The sequence below is a fragment of the Tubulanus polymorphus genome, chromosome 2 (genome assembly GCF_964204645.1).
Source record: "Tubulanus polymorphus chromosome 2, tnTubPoly1.2, whole genome shotgun sequence".
Taxonomy (NCBI): domain Eukaryota; kingdom Metazoa; phylum Nemertea; class Palaeonemertea; order Tubulaniformes; family Tubulanidae; genus Tubulanus; species Tubulanus polymorphus.
In genome coordinates, this window is record NC_134026.1 from 20,489,677 (window position 1) to 20,508,943 (window position 19,267).

The 19,267-nt window shown below is 39.3% G+C and overlaps 1 protein-coding gene across 1 annotated transcript; it reads right to left on the bottom strand.

Moving 5' to 3' along the window:
• Positions 1-12,439: 12,439 nt before the first annotated feature.
• On the bottom strand, positions 12,440-18,882 carry LOC141899022 (uncharacterized). The gene is made up of 3 exons (XM_074785172.1): positions 18,779-18,882; positions 16,787-16,966; positions 12,440-13,869 (listed from the first exon to the last, which is right to left on the bottom strand). Exons 1-3 carry the CDS (start codon positions 18,880-18,882, stop codon positions 12,789-12,791), a joined length of 1,365 nt encoding a protein of 454 aa, XP_074641273.1. The 3' UTR covers positions 12,440-12,788.
• Between the last annotated feature and the right edge of the window lie 385 nt (positions 18,883-19,267).

Genomic DNA, 19,267 nt, shown 5'->3' on the forward strand with positions numbered 1-19,267 from the left:
TTATTTGATAATAAAAAAAGATAGCTGCGCAGTTGCTACTAAAGTTGAAAGATTGCCCTTACTCGTAAGACTGATCTGGTTGAGTTAGGTTAGCTTTAAACATAGGACGTCTAAAACTGGTCTTAAATCGAAGCCACGACTGGTCCCGGGTAACTGGCAATAAAAAAACCTACCGCAAACATCAGAAAGTGAATTGCTATTTCAGATCAAAAGAATCTCTAATCCATTTACGTACCTTTCACACATCTCGGAGTTTTAGTATCATCGAAAATGTCGATGACTTTGCGTTCACACGTGATCGGGTCGATGACACATGCTGCGGTTTTCGAGCCCAGACATTTGAAGTTATTGCATATCGTTTGGTCACATACTTTTATCATATGACCTTTACCTTCATCGCCGACTTTGCGGTCTGTTCCGCACGCAGAAAAGAAGAAAACGTTTTCATATTTGATATCATAATGATAAACTAATAAACAGTTCCAATGGATATCGGTCTGTAATGTTAGCTATGTGTAATCTCCAAATGGAGACATTTTGATTTGAATTTCGATTAAGTCTTCAATTTTCTTGTATATAGTAGTCGAACGATTTTGAAAATCACTTTACGTACTTTTACATTTCACTTGGCAAGCGTGCTTTGATGGGAAATTGTTCTCCCAGCGATGTCTTCCCGGCTTGCAGCCTTCGTATTTGACGCATCTATTCTTCTTCGAATTGTACTTCCATCTTGGTGTCTTATCTTTGCATTTGTCCTTGGGTTCACGGTCACACATTTCTAGTTGACGCGAAATAAGAGAGTTGATAAGAGGGACAAACGAAATATCAGAACCCTAAATACGTTTTAGAAAAACGTCGATGTACACACACTGGTTAAATTATATTGAAGTATCTATTACCCCGTTAAAGAAAGCATTAGTTCTAAGTTGTCTGCGTAATCTTGATCTAGTTGAAATTACATCAATTAAATAATATAAGATAAACACCCACCCTTCCCATCAGTTGCGAGGACAACCGAATATCCCTATATATCCCTATATATGTGGGTTTTACACTTTTTTATGTCTTAATTTCATTTGCCGTAAAAGCTGAGCAGCCGGTTGTAGAAAGCTCCATTACAAACTATTCACACCCACTGGAGTCAGGTGGGGGACTGATCAGTTTAGAAAATAGAATATTTGAAATAACAGGATACAGAAACATAATATAGAAATCTCCAAGCTCCGCTTTAATAGATGTTAAGACATCTTGCGGCCGAGGAGTATTCAAAACATTAAATTTTCCTGTACAACATTTGCTTTAGGCACTACCCTAATTCTTAGTTGTTTGAGGTATCAAAGTTATAGATATAGAAAAAATAAAAAATTAATTATTCGCACTTTATGAACTTTTTATGTAATTTTTGGATACAACCTTGGATCTTTTGATCTTTTTTGTAGATTTTTTTGTATACAAAGGTATAGATACAAGATTTTATTAATACATAGTATATTGCAGTCAAAAAGCAATGAAAGAGGAAAAAAAAGAAATACATACAAAATTTACAACAGCTTGATAGACATATGATATACAATGAGAAACACTTTTAACGAGTCCATTATTCATGAAACTATTTTAAAGTAACTTACTTTTGCGACATTTTTCGTCGTCTAAATGTTCGCCCATTTTGTTGTACCAGGTAACTTTACAGTTGTTGCATGGGTCAGCAATACATATAGAAAAGTCTGCCTTACACGTAGACTTGGCACATGCATCAATACACCGATGAGCTAGTTGACCGTTCGGACAAAGAGGTTTTTCAGTTTTGCAGTCTGTGAAAACGTGATGGAAATTTCAGACATTTGCAACCAATCTTCTAAATCAAATTATTAAGGAAATGCAGTAAAACATGGCTTGGATGATCGTGTATATTGGAAAATACAAAAAAAAAACTCAAAAATGAAGAGAACAAACAATAATAAAGTCAAACTAAATGAGCGTTTGACGTTTACACCCAATTTTACGGGCCATTTTCAAAAACCCTTTTTTTAATATTGTGGGTTCTTTACTTCAAACTTCGATATATTTAGCGGATTTTCGTTCATAACGATGATTAGTGGGAGATGGCTCGATAAGGGTTAACCATTGACTAATGACCCCTCTGTTGAAGTCTAAAATCTTATGTCGAAATATTCAATCATTCGATCGATAAAGAAAAAAAGAAAATCTACCTTTGCGTCCATTTTCATAAGTGCAAGAAGTTATCTTTTCCAAACTATCACGAATCATGGATCCATCAGATTTGACCTTCCAGCAGAGATTGCCGTGTCTTTGCATCGGCTTGTAGGCTCCCTTTTCATCGCACATCGGTGCGTAGTGTCCGAAAGCAAACATCGATTCTGAAACATAAGCGGTGAATATAAAATGTAACGATGAATGATAAGTGCTTCGACTTTAACTATGAAGTCCATCGTATTTTCAATATTCATTTAAGTTTTGTCACGTTTTCTGTTACACGACGTCGAAGCTATCTATGAGTATTTTTCTCTCATTTGGCTATAGCACACCAAAAATACTTTAGTTCCGTATCAAACTTACTTATAAAATTAATAATTCGAAACAACATGGATGAATGTAAAGTCGTTGCGAGTATGTATCATCTAGCAGTCGAATCGAGATAAAATCGTAATTCGGCCGTAAATACACGTACCATTTTTAATCCCGTCTATGTTTCAACTTACGTTCTTCCATTACTTTCATTTTCACGTCACTAAACAACGACTTGATCATAATTTTGGTCATCATCATTGGGTTTGGACAGCCATCTCCCTTCATGTAAGCTTTCTTCAGCATAGCCAGTGTTCTACAAGCGCTCGGTTTTTCCATATCATCGTCGTCTTCGATGTCATCATCATCCCCGTCGCTTCTTAGTCCATTCATCCATTCTTTCCATTCACGCATGCGCTCCATTTGTTCGCAACACATCAAGGCTTTGGTGATCATGCGTTCCGGATCCATCGGCTCCATCATATCCATCTTCATGCGTACTATATCTTTAATTGCGTCCATGCCATCCATTACTCGTCCCATCATTCCACCCATCATTCCACCCATCTTTCCACCCATCATTCCACCCATCATTCCACCCATCATTCCACCCATTTTTCCATCCATCTTTCCACCCATCCATGATCCTTTACCATCCGTTTCACCGTTTGAAGAACCTTTCTCATTCATGTCACCAATCGCTTTTAATTTCATTTGCAACATTTTTTCCATTCGCTTCAAAGCGTTACTGCTCACATTTCTCTTCGACGCGCCAACAACCTGTTTAACAATCATCTTTATTGCCTCTGGGTCCATCTTTTCTGAGCTGCCCAAAACCTTTTTAATTCCCATCAAATCATGTTCACTCATGTTTGCCATCTTTTTAATTTGATTGATTAACATATTTACCAGCCGATTATTCGCGCTAGAAGTATCATTATCTGTGCTCCTTGTCCAGTTAACATCACTCTTACCACCCATACCCCAAATACCATTAACTGAGTTTGCCCATGAACCTCTCATTGGTGGTTTACCCATTGGGCCATGTCCACCCATTGGTGGTTTTCCCCACGGGCCATGCATTGGTGGTTTACCCATCGGGCCATGTCCACCCATTGGTGGTTTTCCCCAAGGGCCATGCATTGGTGGTTTACCCATTGGGCCATGTCCACCCATTGGTGGTTTTCCCCACGGTCCATGCATTGGTGGTTTACCCATCGGACCATGTCCACCCATCGGTGGTTTTCCCCAAGAGCCATGCATTGGCGGTTTTCCCCAAGAGCCACCCATGGAACCATGCATTCCACCCATTGGTGGTTTTCCCCAAGAGCTACCCATGGAACCATGCATTCCACCCATTGATGGTTTTCCCCAATGGCCACCCATTGGTTTTCCCCGAGAATGATAATCATCGTCTTTCATCATATATTTAATGATCATGTAGAATAGCTTTGGCCCAATACCGTCTGTCATATCGCTTATCATGTGGTGTGCCATCAACATTTGTGGCATGAGTTTCATCATCATTCCGTGCATATCTTTCTTCAACCCCATCATCTTTTCTTTTTTGTCTTTTTCCGATATGTCGTCGCTATCACTTTCTTCCGCAAACATTCCTTTTCGAGCACCAAATGTTTTGCTAAACGTCTCTTTCACGTGTTTCCGTCCTGGAAAATAACGTCACAACTGGTTGACGACATCTGTTACTACAGAGTTACAATTAACCAAATATGATGTATGTTTGAAAATGCACCGAGACTATATTTGACTCACCCGACTTCATCATATCCATCATTTGCTTTTTCTTATTGATCATGTATTTTACCATCATCATTATTTTAGGTTTGCTGAACAACTTTTCAACTGGTTCCTTGAGACCGGCCCACGCTTCCCTTTGGCATGGTGTCATGTCTACAGAAACAAAATTCAAAGATGGATGTGGAGTTCTATCGATTTTTGTCAATTAATGTTATTTGAATATTTACCATTATAGCAATCGTTAACCTTGGTGTTGTTAGGAAGGAAATATTCAGCAGAACAGTCATTGCATGGATTGACTCTGCACACTGCTGTTGGGTGCTTCTTGCATTTCATCGAGCAAAGACTGGGGCAACAATTGTGGACGGTTTCGTCGACTTTGCAGACTAATTTTCATAAATGAAATGTTGCAGTAGAAAATAAAAATATTTTGAAATGAGAAAATTTTTTGGGAAAGCATTTATCAAAGGATCATTATAAAGGCATCTAATTACCTGGTTCGTCTGGTTCAGTTACGTCTTGAAATACAAATTGAACCATAGGATATTATAATCATTACGGTACGAACAAAATGAAACGACTCGAAATCTCATAATTCAAAATTTCCTACGGTTTTACCTGTATTTGAACAGTCTGGAATTCCCCGAACGATCGCCGTGTTTTCGATGCGTTTACCATCCTTGCGGTCTACACACCAACAAAGCCCGTAGGCAGGCTGACATTGGACGCGTTGGAAATAGCCAGTCATGGTACATCTTTCGAGGTGGGTAAAAAGAAACGACATTCAGACAATTTCCACGAAAAATAAGACGTTTATGCACGAAATGATGAACATATCAATCACTCTCTAATAGTGGTTTCCTTTTTGTTTTTGTGTGTATTCGATATCTAGTTGGGTTAAGTATGGTCTTCAGATAAAAAAAAATGAGTTGTGTGATTGAAATCATTATGAATAAACACGAAACTCCCTTATCACGCTTATCAACCAACCACAAAACATGAACTATACCTTGGAAGAAAATCAGGACGTTCGGGTGAAGCGAGCATTCCCTTCAGTGCCATTTTCATAGCGTAAATACATGGCTTGTGCATCCATCTCATCATCATCATTTTTTTCATTATCATCCTCCTCTTCATGATTTTCATTTTCATGTAAGCCACGTGTTTGAACATCATCATTTTCATGAACATCATCGGCCCGCGATCTGAATGGTTAAGAGACAGAACAGTATATAGAACATAATGACAATCGAGTAATAAATAGACACTATGATTAAATAATCCTGAAAGCTCGATTACCTTGACGACGACGCATCGTCCCGGACCACTTGCCGTGGTCGCCATCCTTCTTATCCCATTGGCTGTGATCTTTGCCTTCGTAGTCGTCTTCATCGGCATCGTTTTCGAGTTCGTTCACCTCTTCTTCGTCCGGTTCAGGTATTCGAAATTTTCGGCAACACACCTTGCAACCTGTGTGGCACGTGTGTGTTACGGTGGGACAGTCGCTGTCGGAATCGCACGTTGCTGGATCTTCGTCGTCGCGCGAGTCGTCTTCGTTATTCGCCGAGCACGGGTTCGCCGGACACGCCGGAACCGCCCGATCTTGACACGAAACAAGGTAAAACACAGTTGACAATCATGCCGAAAACCTAGATCAGCGTGAACACCCATTTTGCACATGACATAAGTATAAGATCACTGATTACAAACGATTGGTTCTTAAACCGAATAAGGAGTTCAGTGCCTAGTTTTGATTTAGATTCACGAATTTTGGAAATAGAATTATGCAATTTTCTCGCAATCTCACGATGCCATCTTCTTTTAAAATCATCTTTAGATTAGAATAATGAGACGTGCATATTGCGACACATACCGATACACATTGCCTCTTCCAGTGTCGGACAGGGAGCCTTGTCACAGGGCTGGTTTAAGTTCTGGACGACGCATACTTGTTCGTCAGCACAAGTGATATTCTGCAATATATAGAAAAAAATCAATTTCGACTTAACGATTTTCAGCGCTTGTGATTAATGCAATAAGATACTTTTTCGTCACACCAATTCATTTAGATTTTTTTTTTCAATTCCTTTGATCGTAATAAGTATTTACATCGATTTCGCATAAATTGAGTTTACATTGGCACAAAGCACAACCCATATCGTCTTGCGCGAAACCATGTTCGCATTGTTTGTCGCAGACGTTCGTATCGTTACAACTTTCACTGATATCTGAAAAAGAAAACCATCTTTCATATGAGGACAACTGTCCAGTTATTTTCGATACGCCCACCACGCAGTTTCCACTAACCATCGGACCACCAACCTAACGAATCGTTCAAGTTTTCTAACATCGATTATGCAAGATAGAACCGCACAAAATGGGAGTTGGAAATGTTACGTTTACAGCCCTCGATCTAATAAACGATCGTAGGATGAAACCATGTGTTTTGCGGGGCTCAGTTTGATGCCATATGGTTCTCGCCGTGGTCCCTATCTTAATTCCGAAAGACCCTCGAGATTTCTCTTAACGTCGCATCAGCCGTTGTCCAGTTTAGGCAAACGTGGTCAAACCAACAAAATAGTTCGGTGTATTAGTGAACGCCATGATAAATTCTTTGATCAAAACCTACTGGAAAATATATCTACCAAAAGTACATATTTGCCTTCGGACTGTTTTTGTATATCTAAGTCGTATGTATAACTAAGTCTTACCTCCTGTGCAGTCCAGTGTTCTTGCTTCTCTGCCTTCTTTTTCGGTACCTGGAATCTTTTGTCCGCGGAGGTTATAGCAATAGCACTTGTTAATGCCGTTAACTCTTTCGCAACGCTTCATGTCGACGTCGCCTTTTCCGATACATTTCGGTTTAAAATCGAGTTCCCCGTTATTGTATCTATCCTTCAATATATCACACCTAGTTCGTGCTGTCGATTGACAATAAACACGATGATGAAAAATAACAGAAAGAAAGTCAAAATCTTAATCCAGATCATACCATGAAGCAAGGATGAATGTGGCAGCTAAACTGAAAGCTTACGTTTGCATTCCAATGTCTCCGCATCAGAGCCGGAGACAGTACTTGTTACAGGCAGTCTGATGCCGGATTCGGAAACGCACCAGCACGATTTAGTGCCATCTTGTTTTTCCCAACAGCGCTTGAAATCAAAGGAACCGTCGGGCAAACATTGTGCCTTATTCTTCTTCGGAGTCGTCTCAGACAAAGCCACAAATCGTTGACATGGAGTTAATTCTGAAATAGGTTTTAGAAAAAAATAGTATCTCCCGGGTGCAAACTGTTACAAACAAGGGATCGTGTGCATCAATTCCTTCTACATTTCAATTAAGATCGGAACTTTTCTTAGAAATCAAGAAGTTAAGAAAAGAATTCAATGGGGAACCTGCAACACCAGCTATCCCAACAGATGGCGTGACGACCAATAGATCATTCGCAGGATTTAGTAATGAGCTAATTCGAATTTAGAATTGGGCCTAATCTTTTGCCTGAAAATGAATATTCAAACCCTCAATTAGATAGAAATGATAGAATATGTTCCGCTCGCTTGTAATGTTATAGGTGATGAATTACATGTTCTAATTGCAATCTACTGAATAAAATCTGTGAAAACCTCATGAATTTGAACTGTATTGGCAATCTTGATATTAAAAAAATCCTACAATCAACATTGCAAAATTCACGATGGCTTCGATGTAAATAGATACCTCAAATAACTAATATGTTTTAAAAAGTATATGTATATGTATTGTTAATAACTTAACTATATTTCATTAAGACAAATTTGTATTTTCTGTTGATTGTAAATAATGTATATTCTCCCTCCATGAACCATACAAATGCTAACAGTGTATCTAAAAAATCCTAATCTAAATTCTGATCCTTCGATCCTTATTTTTCCTGATCCTTATTTTATTTTCAATGAACTTCAATCTAGAGTTTTAGACTTCCGAATCCATATGGTATCGCAGGACCCACCAAATATAGAGTAAATGTGTTCTTCTACTCGGATATCGGTATAGTTTCCATAAATGATCGATCATTTGAAATAAAAGTTCATTCGGATTTAATTGAAGTATAGAAGACATCGAACACTGAAGGCCATCTATCTACTAGCGACTTCTGGCGGATCCTCGCCGGCCATACGCGGAATCCTCGATTAGCGCTGCGGGTACCCTATTGATATCGCCAGAACGTGTCTCATACGAAAAATCAACATTAATGAAAACTACGACGATGTCTGTCTTATATCGTATTCGAATATCTGGAGCGGGAAGCCCACTAGCTGAGCTGGGGATCTTCTATACAATGAACAAGGAAATGCTGACGTACTGGACAGATCTGGACGCATACAACGCAATCCGCAGCCGTTGCTACAGCACTTCTGAAAACCTCTACAGTCGGCGTCGGTATCGCAGTTCTTCTGGCACGTATCACCTTTGAATAAGGCGTAAAAGCGATCTTTCTGACATTTCGTAGGACAGTCTCCGGCTTTGTGGGCTGCAGTGGAAAATAAACGTATTAAGAATACAAAATATTTCTCGATACCGGAATCGAAAATTAGGCTGCCTCCGATTCAGGTAAACAATCATCGTTGATATCAACGTTCTTACGGATTTTACTTCGAGCGTTCAATTCAAATTGACTCACATTTTCGGCACACAGCAAACGAGAAAAGACAATATTTCCGAAACGGCGGAAGCTTGACCACCTTACAATGTTTTCCTTTAGGGCACTTCTTTTTCTAGAAAATTACATACGGTACTCAATTAAAAACGTAGCAATCTCACAAGAAATGAAACGATATGATCACTAGTGAGAATAAGATAAAAACCCGCTATACAGATCAAATGTTTTGAAATCGAGAATTAATTTTCGATAATTTTTGATAGAATAATATTCTCGATTTTAAAGTTTTACTATTTAAAATGGGTTTTTTATCTTATCGTCTTTCTCCACGTTTGAGTAATTCTTTCTACTATTATCTACAGTGAGAGTTCGACACTCATTTTTTCTCCACATTTGAGTGTGACTATTCTGTACTCCGCCCCGCCCTTCGCCGTCGCTTACCTTGCATGGATCATCTTTGCATCTACATACGGGACATCTGTTTTTGCCCATTACGTAACCGAATTCGCAGAACTTCTTGCATCGTCTCATGTGTTTGCAGCGGCGCCTGCGGTTGATCATATCGTGCCAGTCGTGCGGTTTCGGCCACATACTCGGCAGTTTACAGCGAAACATGTTCCACCACAGATCTCCGCTCTGTTTCATCCAGCCGTGCGCAACATCGGAGCCACGGCCTGGTTTGCGATAAAAGCCCAGCCGCGTGTCGTTGCCGCTATTTCCTCTTTTCTGCTTGAAAAAACCGCTCGGGGAGTTCCGATCTTGACCCCCTGGGCTTTTCCCTGGTATCCGCGGCGGAAGCTCTCCACCGTGGAGGGACCCTTGGTCAGGTACGGAAATGAAAAATATATTAAATCAACCGTTTCAATACGACCTCTGATTTGTGTGGTATATACATAAGATCATTTGTCTAACAGAAATACAACTACTCGCAATTTCGAAATTTTTTTTATCTTAGTGTCGCCATCATGTTTGAATTATACACGTATCATCTGGGATAATGATGAATCGTTAGAAATTTTGGATTGTCTATCCGGATGCATTTTCAAACGAATTGGCTTGGGCCAAATTGGCACAGATCTTGCCTGTCTCATTTGGCCCGTGTTCTGATAAAAGAACGTGTTCACGCCTAAACAATAGCTGCAATCACATAAGTATTTTTGGCCCGGAAAAACTGTTCACACGGGTGCTAAATGCGTCCATGCCTGTTTGGCCCGGGCCAAATTTCGCCCGACCGTAAACGTCGGTCCAGGCCAGAGCGTGAATTCGTATACGTGAATACGTATATACCACGTGGTAAGAATGGAAAAGATAATGAAGCCTACCATCAGATGCATTGATGAACAGAATCATCAGTGCAGACGCTATTATCAATCCTAGTCGCTGCATCTTCACTTGATCTCAGTCGACCAATGAAATAATGAAGCTTACAGCTAAATAAAAAATCAAAAGATCATTGGTAGACGCATAATGCACAAAGAAAACGAATCGTAGATATCTTAAAATAATTACATTGATAATAATGATGATAATTGTCATTTGTATAGAGCAGGTATCCAAACTATAGTCTGTTCAAATACGCTCCAAGCTTAGTATATATTACCCCCGGCCTATAACTCTATTCATGTGTCAGTTATCTATCCCTGGGGATAAGTAACATGCGAGAAACTACTAGGCGCTCAGGCCAAGTACCCATTTACTGGGTGGAGAGAGGCAATGAGGATAGTGTCTTGCCCGAGGACATTCATGCGATGGTTCCGGGAAGAGCCATGGAAACAAAGAAAAAAAAGTAATTAACATTCCTTGATAATGGTTTTTAGTGTAAAATCAAAAAACAAGATTTTTTAAGAATAAATTTCAACGTTTTGGTATCTTAACTTTTCGCGATTGTATTATGTGCTTCGGGATTGTTGGACTTATAGTCAACTCTCTATTCGCGACCTATCGCGAAGTTTTATGCAGCCATGGAAAAACTTCAGGACTACAGCGAACGGAGCCTAACAAAAACCCAAAATAATAACTTTTGAATTAATCTTAACAAATTTTCAAATGCCACATCGATTCAATTGATTGGTTAACGTAGAATTTAATCGTAACATGATTCATGAAAGAATGTAGACAAACGGCGTGTCAGATTTACGATGTCCGCTTATGAGGAATGATGGAAAAGTTCCCAATCGTATAGGAAACGAAATGATGAACACCGCCAAAGTCTAATTTAGAAAAAGAATTCTGACGGATTGAAGAGTGACCATCAAATTCAACCGATGATATTGTGTATTTGAAAAGAAATGTTTAAACGTTTCTCTGGTTAGTGAACTTACCATAGACGGCACTTCGGAGTTGAAATTGTTGCGAAGCTTCCAGTATGGTGGACAAGATTGGAATATGCTCGAAGCTTACAATCGATCGCTTATAGATCTCGATCGCGGAGGACACATTTCGTCAACCCGGTGGGGTGCCAATCGGTGATACAATAGATATCGCATAATTGGCAAGTTTTGCCAGGGTCCAACTAGATTTTCCAGTTTTTCTTTTATTTGCGTATGAGCTTTTAATATTTTTGACCGAAGGCAACCGCCGAATGCTTTCTAAAGATCTTCGCAACGAATGAGATCGAACTATGTGTATAGAAACATGTTTCTGAAAAGAGTCATGTGCCTTCATATTTTTGCCGATTGTCTACTGAAAATACTTTTCGGCATATATTGAATAAGAGATAAAGGTAATAAGATTGGTTGTCTAAGCCATGTTAAAATTCGGGACGCTCTATCGCCTCGGGCGTTCTCCAATTGTCGAGGACCGAAGTTTATATTCGCGTTTCACGTGTTCATTGGAAGTTCACCTTAGAAATTAGCTTGTGCCCTTCACTTCTACATCACACGGTCAGTGGTGAAAATAAAGTCGATCTAAAGAAAACTATCTTGGACTAAACAGGGTGGCTTTTATGTTGCTCATAATACAATACCACTTACTATTAAGAGGTTACTTAGAATGATCATTTCTTTTCTGATTGCTTTCGGGTTTGTGTCGTTTCTGACAAACATAACTATTGAAATATGAAAATACAGGGTAATAAACATTACCTAATAATACCCGCTTCAACGTTTTGTTCTAGCGGTGAAAGTTATTGATGTTTGGCGTATTAGTCAACTACCTCTTCTGTGAGGACCTTTAGCGCATAACAAGTTCGAACAATGCAGTGCAAAGTAGAAATCAAAATGTATTGAATGGTTCATCCATGGACTCGAAAAAGAACTCCACGGTTCATCCGATCCCACTTCTCCGATAGATTGTCGTCTACGAAGCGTCTGGATGATTCTAGATCTAGAACTAAGTTGGATAATTCTAATTAGTTGATGGAAACTGCTTATGATGATGGAAACGCTTACCAATACACGATAACGTCAACCCTTATCGCGTACTAAAGCGAGACTCGACATTTATGACTCGAATGAAAAATGTGTTTTCTGAATGAATAAAAGTTTGAAATGAATCGATCGAGTTAATAATCTTGGATAAATTTCATTTTTATTTCATACCTATATATGTATATATACATACATGATAAATGCATTTCCGGGCGGAGAATTTTGACAACAAAAGGGCATAACACCTATCAACGAATTGATTCCACAGGAATCCTATATGTACATCTATTATGTGTGATATCCAGGTAATGATCGTAGATAAACCTTAATTTTATCCCAACTTCATGCAGAGGTCGAACCGAACATCGAATCGGGTTATTGGTAAATGGTATGGTCTTTCGGGGACGATTTTTTCTATGTGATAATTCTGAGAACATGAACATTCGCCAACGGGATCTTGATGATTTCTAGATCTCTCGAGTCACAGTTTGAAAATGTTACGACGTGTTTGCGTGGACTCGCATGTGTCTATTCAAATTTCCCGATTGAGAAAATCGCAACAGGCAAAGTTTACACTGATACGGCTTTTCGCCGCTATGAATTCGGAGGTGTTTCGTCAGGGTTGAACTGTCCGAGAACGCTTTCTTACACATACGACAACGATACGGCCGTTCCCCGGAATGAGTCCTCATGTGAGTCGTCACTGACGAAGACTGCGAGAATCGTCGATCGCAAACCGGGCAACGGAAGGGTTTCTCGCCGCTGTGGGTGCGGATATGCGCCGTCAGATTCGCCGCCTGCGAGAACGATTTGTTGCAGGTCGAACAACGATAAGGCTTCTCCCCGGAATGCGTGCGCATGTGCGTTTTCAGCGTGCTCGGTCGGGCGTAGGTCTTTCCGCAGACGCGACACAGATTCACCTTCCCCTGATCGGACTGAGCCGTCTCCGGCCTGGGCGTCGAAGCGACCTTCGACCGCCGAGTCGAACCGACGCCCGTGTATAGTTTATTCGGCCGATACGACTCGTGCAGCCGCGATGACAAGTTTTCCCGTTCGGACTGAGGATAATTTCGCGGAAATTCTGACGAGAACGAGTACGAGTAGGTTTGATTGTGTGGGTTGAACGAGGCGTGGTACTGACCGGTCGTTTGATGGTGGTGGTGGTGATGGTGTCCGTAATGCGGCGGGGACGCGTGTTGAGGTTGACCGCCCCATTGCTGATTCAGGGGATACTGACTCGTATTCGGCGGCATGCCGACGTTCATCGACATGCTCACATTGACGCTCATGGCCGGGAATACGCCACTTTGTGCCGCTGAAGCTGGGTCGCCGTATTTGGGCGGGTAGCCGCTGTTTGAATGACCGTAACCGGGGAACTGATGGTGATGCTGTTGACCCATTCCGTGATGCATTCCCGAGTGTCCGTTCGGCGACGTCATCGACGACGTGAAATGGGATAAAGCGGGTGATATCGGTGACAGTTGCCCGTTCATGTGAGGATGGACAACTGCATGCTTTAGCGACAGTAAAGCGTCCGCGATGTCATGCGGGTTCTTCTCTTTGAACATAGAATATTCACTGAAAATATAATGCACAGAATCAGCGAATAATGATAAACAAGTAAATAAATAAGTCGGCTATTTAAACTCAAGGGGGATATCATAATCGTTGAAGATAGTTGAATTGAGATAATAACTCTCATCTTTCAATCACCAAAACTATTTTCACTGTCAGTTTTAAATTGAAATAAAAAGAATCTCACGAACAACAATTTGGAAGATTCTGTTCGAAAACCACGACGTATGTAGGATTCAGTATCACCAACAGATGAATCACGACTTTTTTGCACCCAAAACGCTGTATCGATTTAATTGACGATCGCTAATATCTCACTGAAAATCATTTAGTTTTATAAACGTAGGCGCAATATCGAACTATGAAAACAGGCATTCGTGTACAGTAGACACTCCGTCTAGAGTCGGGTCCGATCAACTCGGAAAACCTTTCAACTCGGATGTTAATATTGTTTTGCGATACTAAATGAAATACATATAACCTACAACTCAGATGTGACTCAAGTCGGACACATTATCACGGTCCTAAAAGATCCGACTTGAGCGAAGTCTACTGTAGTATAAAAAAAAATTTGAAATGCGCTAGTATCCTTGCTTATAGATACTGGCGGAGAGGAGGCAAATGTGATATAATTCGAATCGCGGTATTTGCTTACTATTGTAGTAAGTGAGAAGCCATTTTTCGCTTTCAATATTTTGCTTCCGTTCAAACAAGCTATTGCAACGATACATTCTCAATTGATTGTTAACCGCTGTCGCATCGCGGGGGCTTCATTTTAATGCGTAGGACAAATCGTATGCTTTGATACAGTCGGTTGACTCTATTCATCTATATCAACTAACGGAGTACCGTGCGCAAATATTGAGTCGGCTCCTGCTAAATAGCAGCGTCGATAAACAAGGATGTAGCCTTAAACCAACTTTGCTTCATTCATATCGAGTTGACAAAAACAAACGAAAGCAATTGATAGTCAAATAGTCAATTCATTCATTGGTCGCATACTTTTACTAAATTTCTACCAAGTCACGAATGCAGTATTCGTAGATGATATGTACGAATTGATAAAATGAATCAATTTTGGAAAGTAATTTTTGAAGTCATAATTTATTCCGTTTTGTCCTGCGGCAGTTCGAACGGGATAGTGCGGTAAAATTCTAGAAAATTTTCTTTTCATTCCATAGACGTGTATTTTATCCATTATTTCGTGTTCACTGGCTTCAATTTCACAAACTAGATCAATTTCTTAATCGGTTTGAAATAAACTTGACGTAATAAATATCATATATACTTTACATATTATATTTATATATCTATACATAATTATACATACATAATGTATGTGAACGTAATATAGCTAATTTTCTAATATTCTCCTTAGTTATCTTCATCAAATCATCTGAATGGTTAAAAGGATTGGCTCTCACAAACTGCCGCACCTTTTTGGGCTCGGGTCTTGTGTCGAGCGCATTGTGGGCTTGAAATACAAATTTCGCCTGAAGGCCGCGGGCAGTTTCACTTAACTTCGTCGCGTATTCAATGGCCTCAATGGCCCGATGATTTGAGGTTTACAAAATATACGACAATACATTTACCCCGTATTATCCTCCCATTAATTGCTTGAGGTTTCGTTTTCAAGAGCTTCGGGCATTTCACGCCGATGGTGTAAGCTCTATTATGAAAAGCAGATGTATGGGCGGAATTTTCAAATGGCTTCTGACGTGAAGACGAAATTCGGTTGCATCGTGAAAATGTATAATCATAACGAAATGAATAATGAATTCATTGTTAGTTTCTGCATTATGACTATATCGCCTTCATTTAGTAGTAGAACAAGTTTGGGTTTTTTTCTAGGTTGAATTTAAAAGGATTTTATAGTTAGTAGCGATAGCTATATCCTAATGTCTATTTCAACCTGACTTGAGAGCATTCCGGGTGGCCTAGCTCACTAATTTTTGGTTGGTAGTACATACCTGATAAAGGTCTTAATAGGACCAGAAAGGACAGGCAGTCAACCTAAATCATCGTTTTTTAATCCACTTGAAACTGTATTGAAGAATATCCAAAAAGTCTTCACTGAAAGGGGTTAAATGAAGAGAAGTGACTCCATGATTTGAAAGTTTAACAATATGTTTCCATATTGTTAAACTTTCAAATCATGGAGTCTATTTTCTTCAGTTAACCCCTTTCAGTGAAGACTTTTTAGATATCCTTCAATACAGTTTCAAATGGATTAGAAAATGATGATTTAGGTTGACTGCCTGTCCTTTCTGGTCCTATTAAGACCTTTATCAGGTATGTACTACCAAAAATGATCGAGCAAGGCCACCCGGACTGCTCTCAAGTCAGGTTGAAATAGACATTAGAATGTATCAAGGTCAATTTGTATTGTCATCGATGGGCATTTCACACTCGATTGCAATGTGCCTTATAGAATTATGAAAAGTTCGTGGGTGATTTTGGTTTGATTTATTCGGGAATCTAGAGAATCAAATCGATGTAAAATAGAACTAGCCTAAGTTATATATAAGCATCGAGGGTTCAAATAATTCATGAAATATTGTTTAAAAAAATCTCCGGAGATTTTACATATGCAATGGTTCCAAGTCAATATTCTCAGTCGCAAAGTCCTGTCTCAATTAAGTTGTCAGTTTGAATGAAGTAGGAAAATAAAATGGGAGGATGATATCATTTTTGAAATAGAATCAAAGGTTCCGATAGTTCGATGGAATGCCTTTTACTTGATATTTGATACGATATGATATGGTTTATTTTCACATAGTTACCTAATACATACTTTATACTATACTACTGGGCCTGGTTATATCAAATGTCTCAACTGAGGAACCACCACCATCAAGCACATATTCCAACCCACAACTTCATTTTCGAATTTCTGATCAACGAAATGAAAAATACTCACTTGTAGGCAGGCGATGCGAACGGTAGAATATTCGGCAACGGTTCCAGGCAGTCGACCGAAAATGCGTTCATATTATAATCCACCACCGGTCGCGGATATTCCTGTGTTGTCGATTTGAAAGGGCTCGTAGCACGGATGATTTCAGGATAGTTGGGATTATTCGGTACGTAATTCTCCATCCTGAAAAACGAGAGAACGGTTTGTTTTTGATGTTATGCGAAGCCGGAAAATGTATGCCGATAAATAAAACATCCGAGACGCAACTCCTCTAATCATGGCCGAAGCCAAAAAAGCTACGATGTACGATGCTTTCAATTACCCCGCGCGAAATTATGAACCATTTTTCGTCGTTTAAAGGGAGATGAAATGCTATGATTCTAGTTAGTTTTTCTCCCACTAGTTCGAAAATCTCCATGATTTTTCTAGGAGGTCTAAACTAAAAGTGCTGATTTTTAGTTTTAGTTTGGTTCGATTTATTCGTCATATCAGAAATACATAAAGCGATACATATAAAAAATTCATAAATCTTTTTGAATGTATTTGGATCATTAAATTAACCCATATTACGTTGAAAATAATTGATTATAAGTTAAACGCTGATAATATGTTGGTGAACTTTTGATATATGAATGTTTATTTATATACGCAGTTTGAACAGACGTCAATTTAGCTTATTCTGATAGTTGCCCCTTCAAATGAAAATACTTTCTGTTAGCAGAAAAGGAATTATCTTTGAATTTGTCTCAGAATGCGCGATAAGTATACAAATAGTTTTCAAAAAAGTTGAAATCCAAATAGGTTTAAATCCAAATTAGGCACCAGTACATAAATACGCTCAGTGTTGATAGTTAGAACGTTTATTGTTCGACAGTTTCGGAGTTTGTCTTAACTCCGGATTAGCTTTTAGAGTTAACCCAATACTGAGATGAATATCAGCCTCTACGAGTCATATAAATACGTCCAAGCAATAGTCATTATTAGAATTGGTAGCGACATCAGGTTAAAAAACGATACTCTCTTAAAACTGATTCAAACAAACCGCTATTCACATTCTTTTTAAAAGACGCTATTCGCGTGATTTCGAGTACATTAACAATAATGAAAGCTTGAAAACCTTATCAATTCATTAATTTCGTAATTGCGCTAGAATGACTTCTGAGATGAGAAAGCATGTGTGTCCATCTGCGATACCGTTTCATCGGACGTTGTTCGGAGCAAGAGACTTTCAGACGTTGACATTATAGAACCAGTTGCAATGAGATAGAAAGCCCGATAAGACGGAACGGTCGTTTTTGAAATGACTGTCGACGTTGCGTCCGCGCATAAGCCTCATTACCCGAACCAAAAGCGTGATCAAAGGATAGAAAATATTAAGAATATGGTGACATCGTGAGTCGGTACCTGAAACAAATAACCCTATACTCTCGCGCGTGAGAAGCAATTTTTCTTCCGTGGATTTAATCGGTAACAAATTAGTTCTAAGCCCGTATCGACTTATAGTTAGGGCATTTCGAATGGATTCCAGGTTTTTCCGGCGATACAAATCTGACCCTGTTAATATGACGATGATAAGATATACAGATTTAAAAGTTTTAGAATCTAAAGATATTTATTCAATCGAAAAATAATATGACATGACGTTTCAAACTCTCACTGGAGATCATCATCAGGTCGACCTGATGATTGGTGGGGATTTTATCTATAATCATCGGTTCTCCACGATTGAGTGTGGTTATTCTACCATCATAACGATGAATTTTCGATTGTTCCTATATCATGAAATCTGGCTGTAAACAAGCCTCAATATTGAATGTATATTATCGTAGACTTCAGAAAAACATTGAAATCCTAAGCCGTTTTCTATATATTGGTTTACGCATCTGGAGGGCCAGATTCTTAGTTTTTCAACGATCAACTCTTGGTTACAGAAGCAAGCAGCTAGCCTGAGATTCCAATGACAAAAAATGATGATATGATATATTTTTTACTCACATGCAATTTCTCCAGTTTTCCTCGTCCTCCTCGGCGGCTTCGGTTAGAAAGCTATCTTTTGATACGGTTTCATCGAGAAGTGCGTTGTCAAAGTCCGGCTTCATGTCTTTAATATTTCCGAAAGAAGACCTAAATCCTGTCATCATTTGAAAACTTAGGAAATGTCAGAAATGAGGGGACTGCAAAGTTTCTTAAGAGGCTTCCCTGACGACGGTTACAGCCGGCTCCGCGCATAAACGAAAGCCGCTGATTGGCTGAATTCGGTAGAGCGACGGCGTTGATTGGTTCAGCACATCGCATTATCATATAATGAAGTCTGTTTCTATAATTACCGGGTATCAATCAAGAAATACTTCCGTAAGGAATTAGAAACTTAAGGGAAGATTTCCAGCATGTAACTTTGTCATGTGTTTATTCAAATAGGACACCGGCAAAATATAAGCATATATATTACTAAACCTAGCCAATATGATGTACAATTTGACGAAA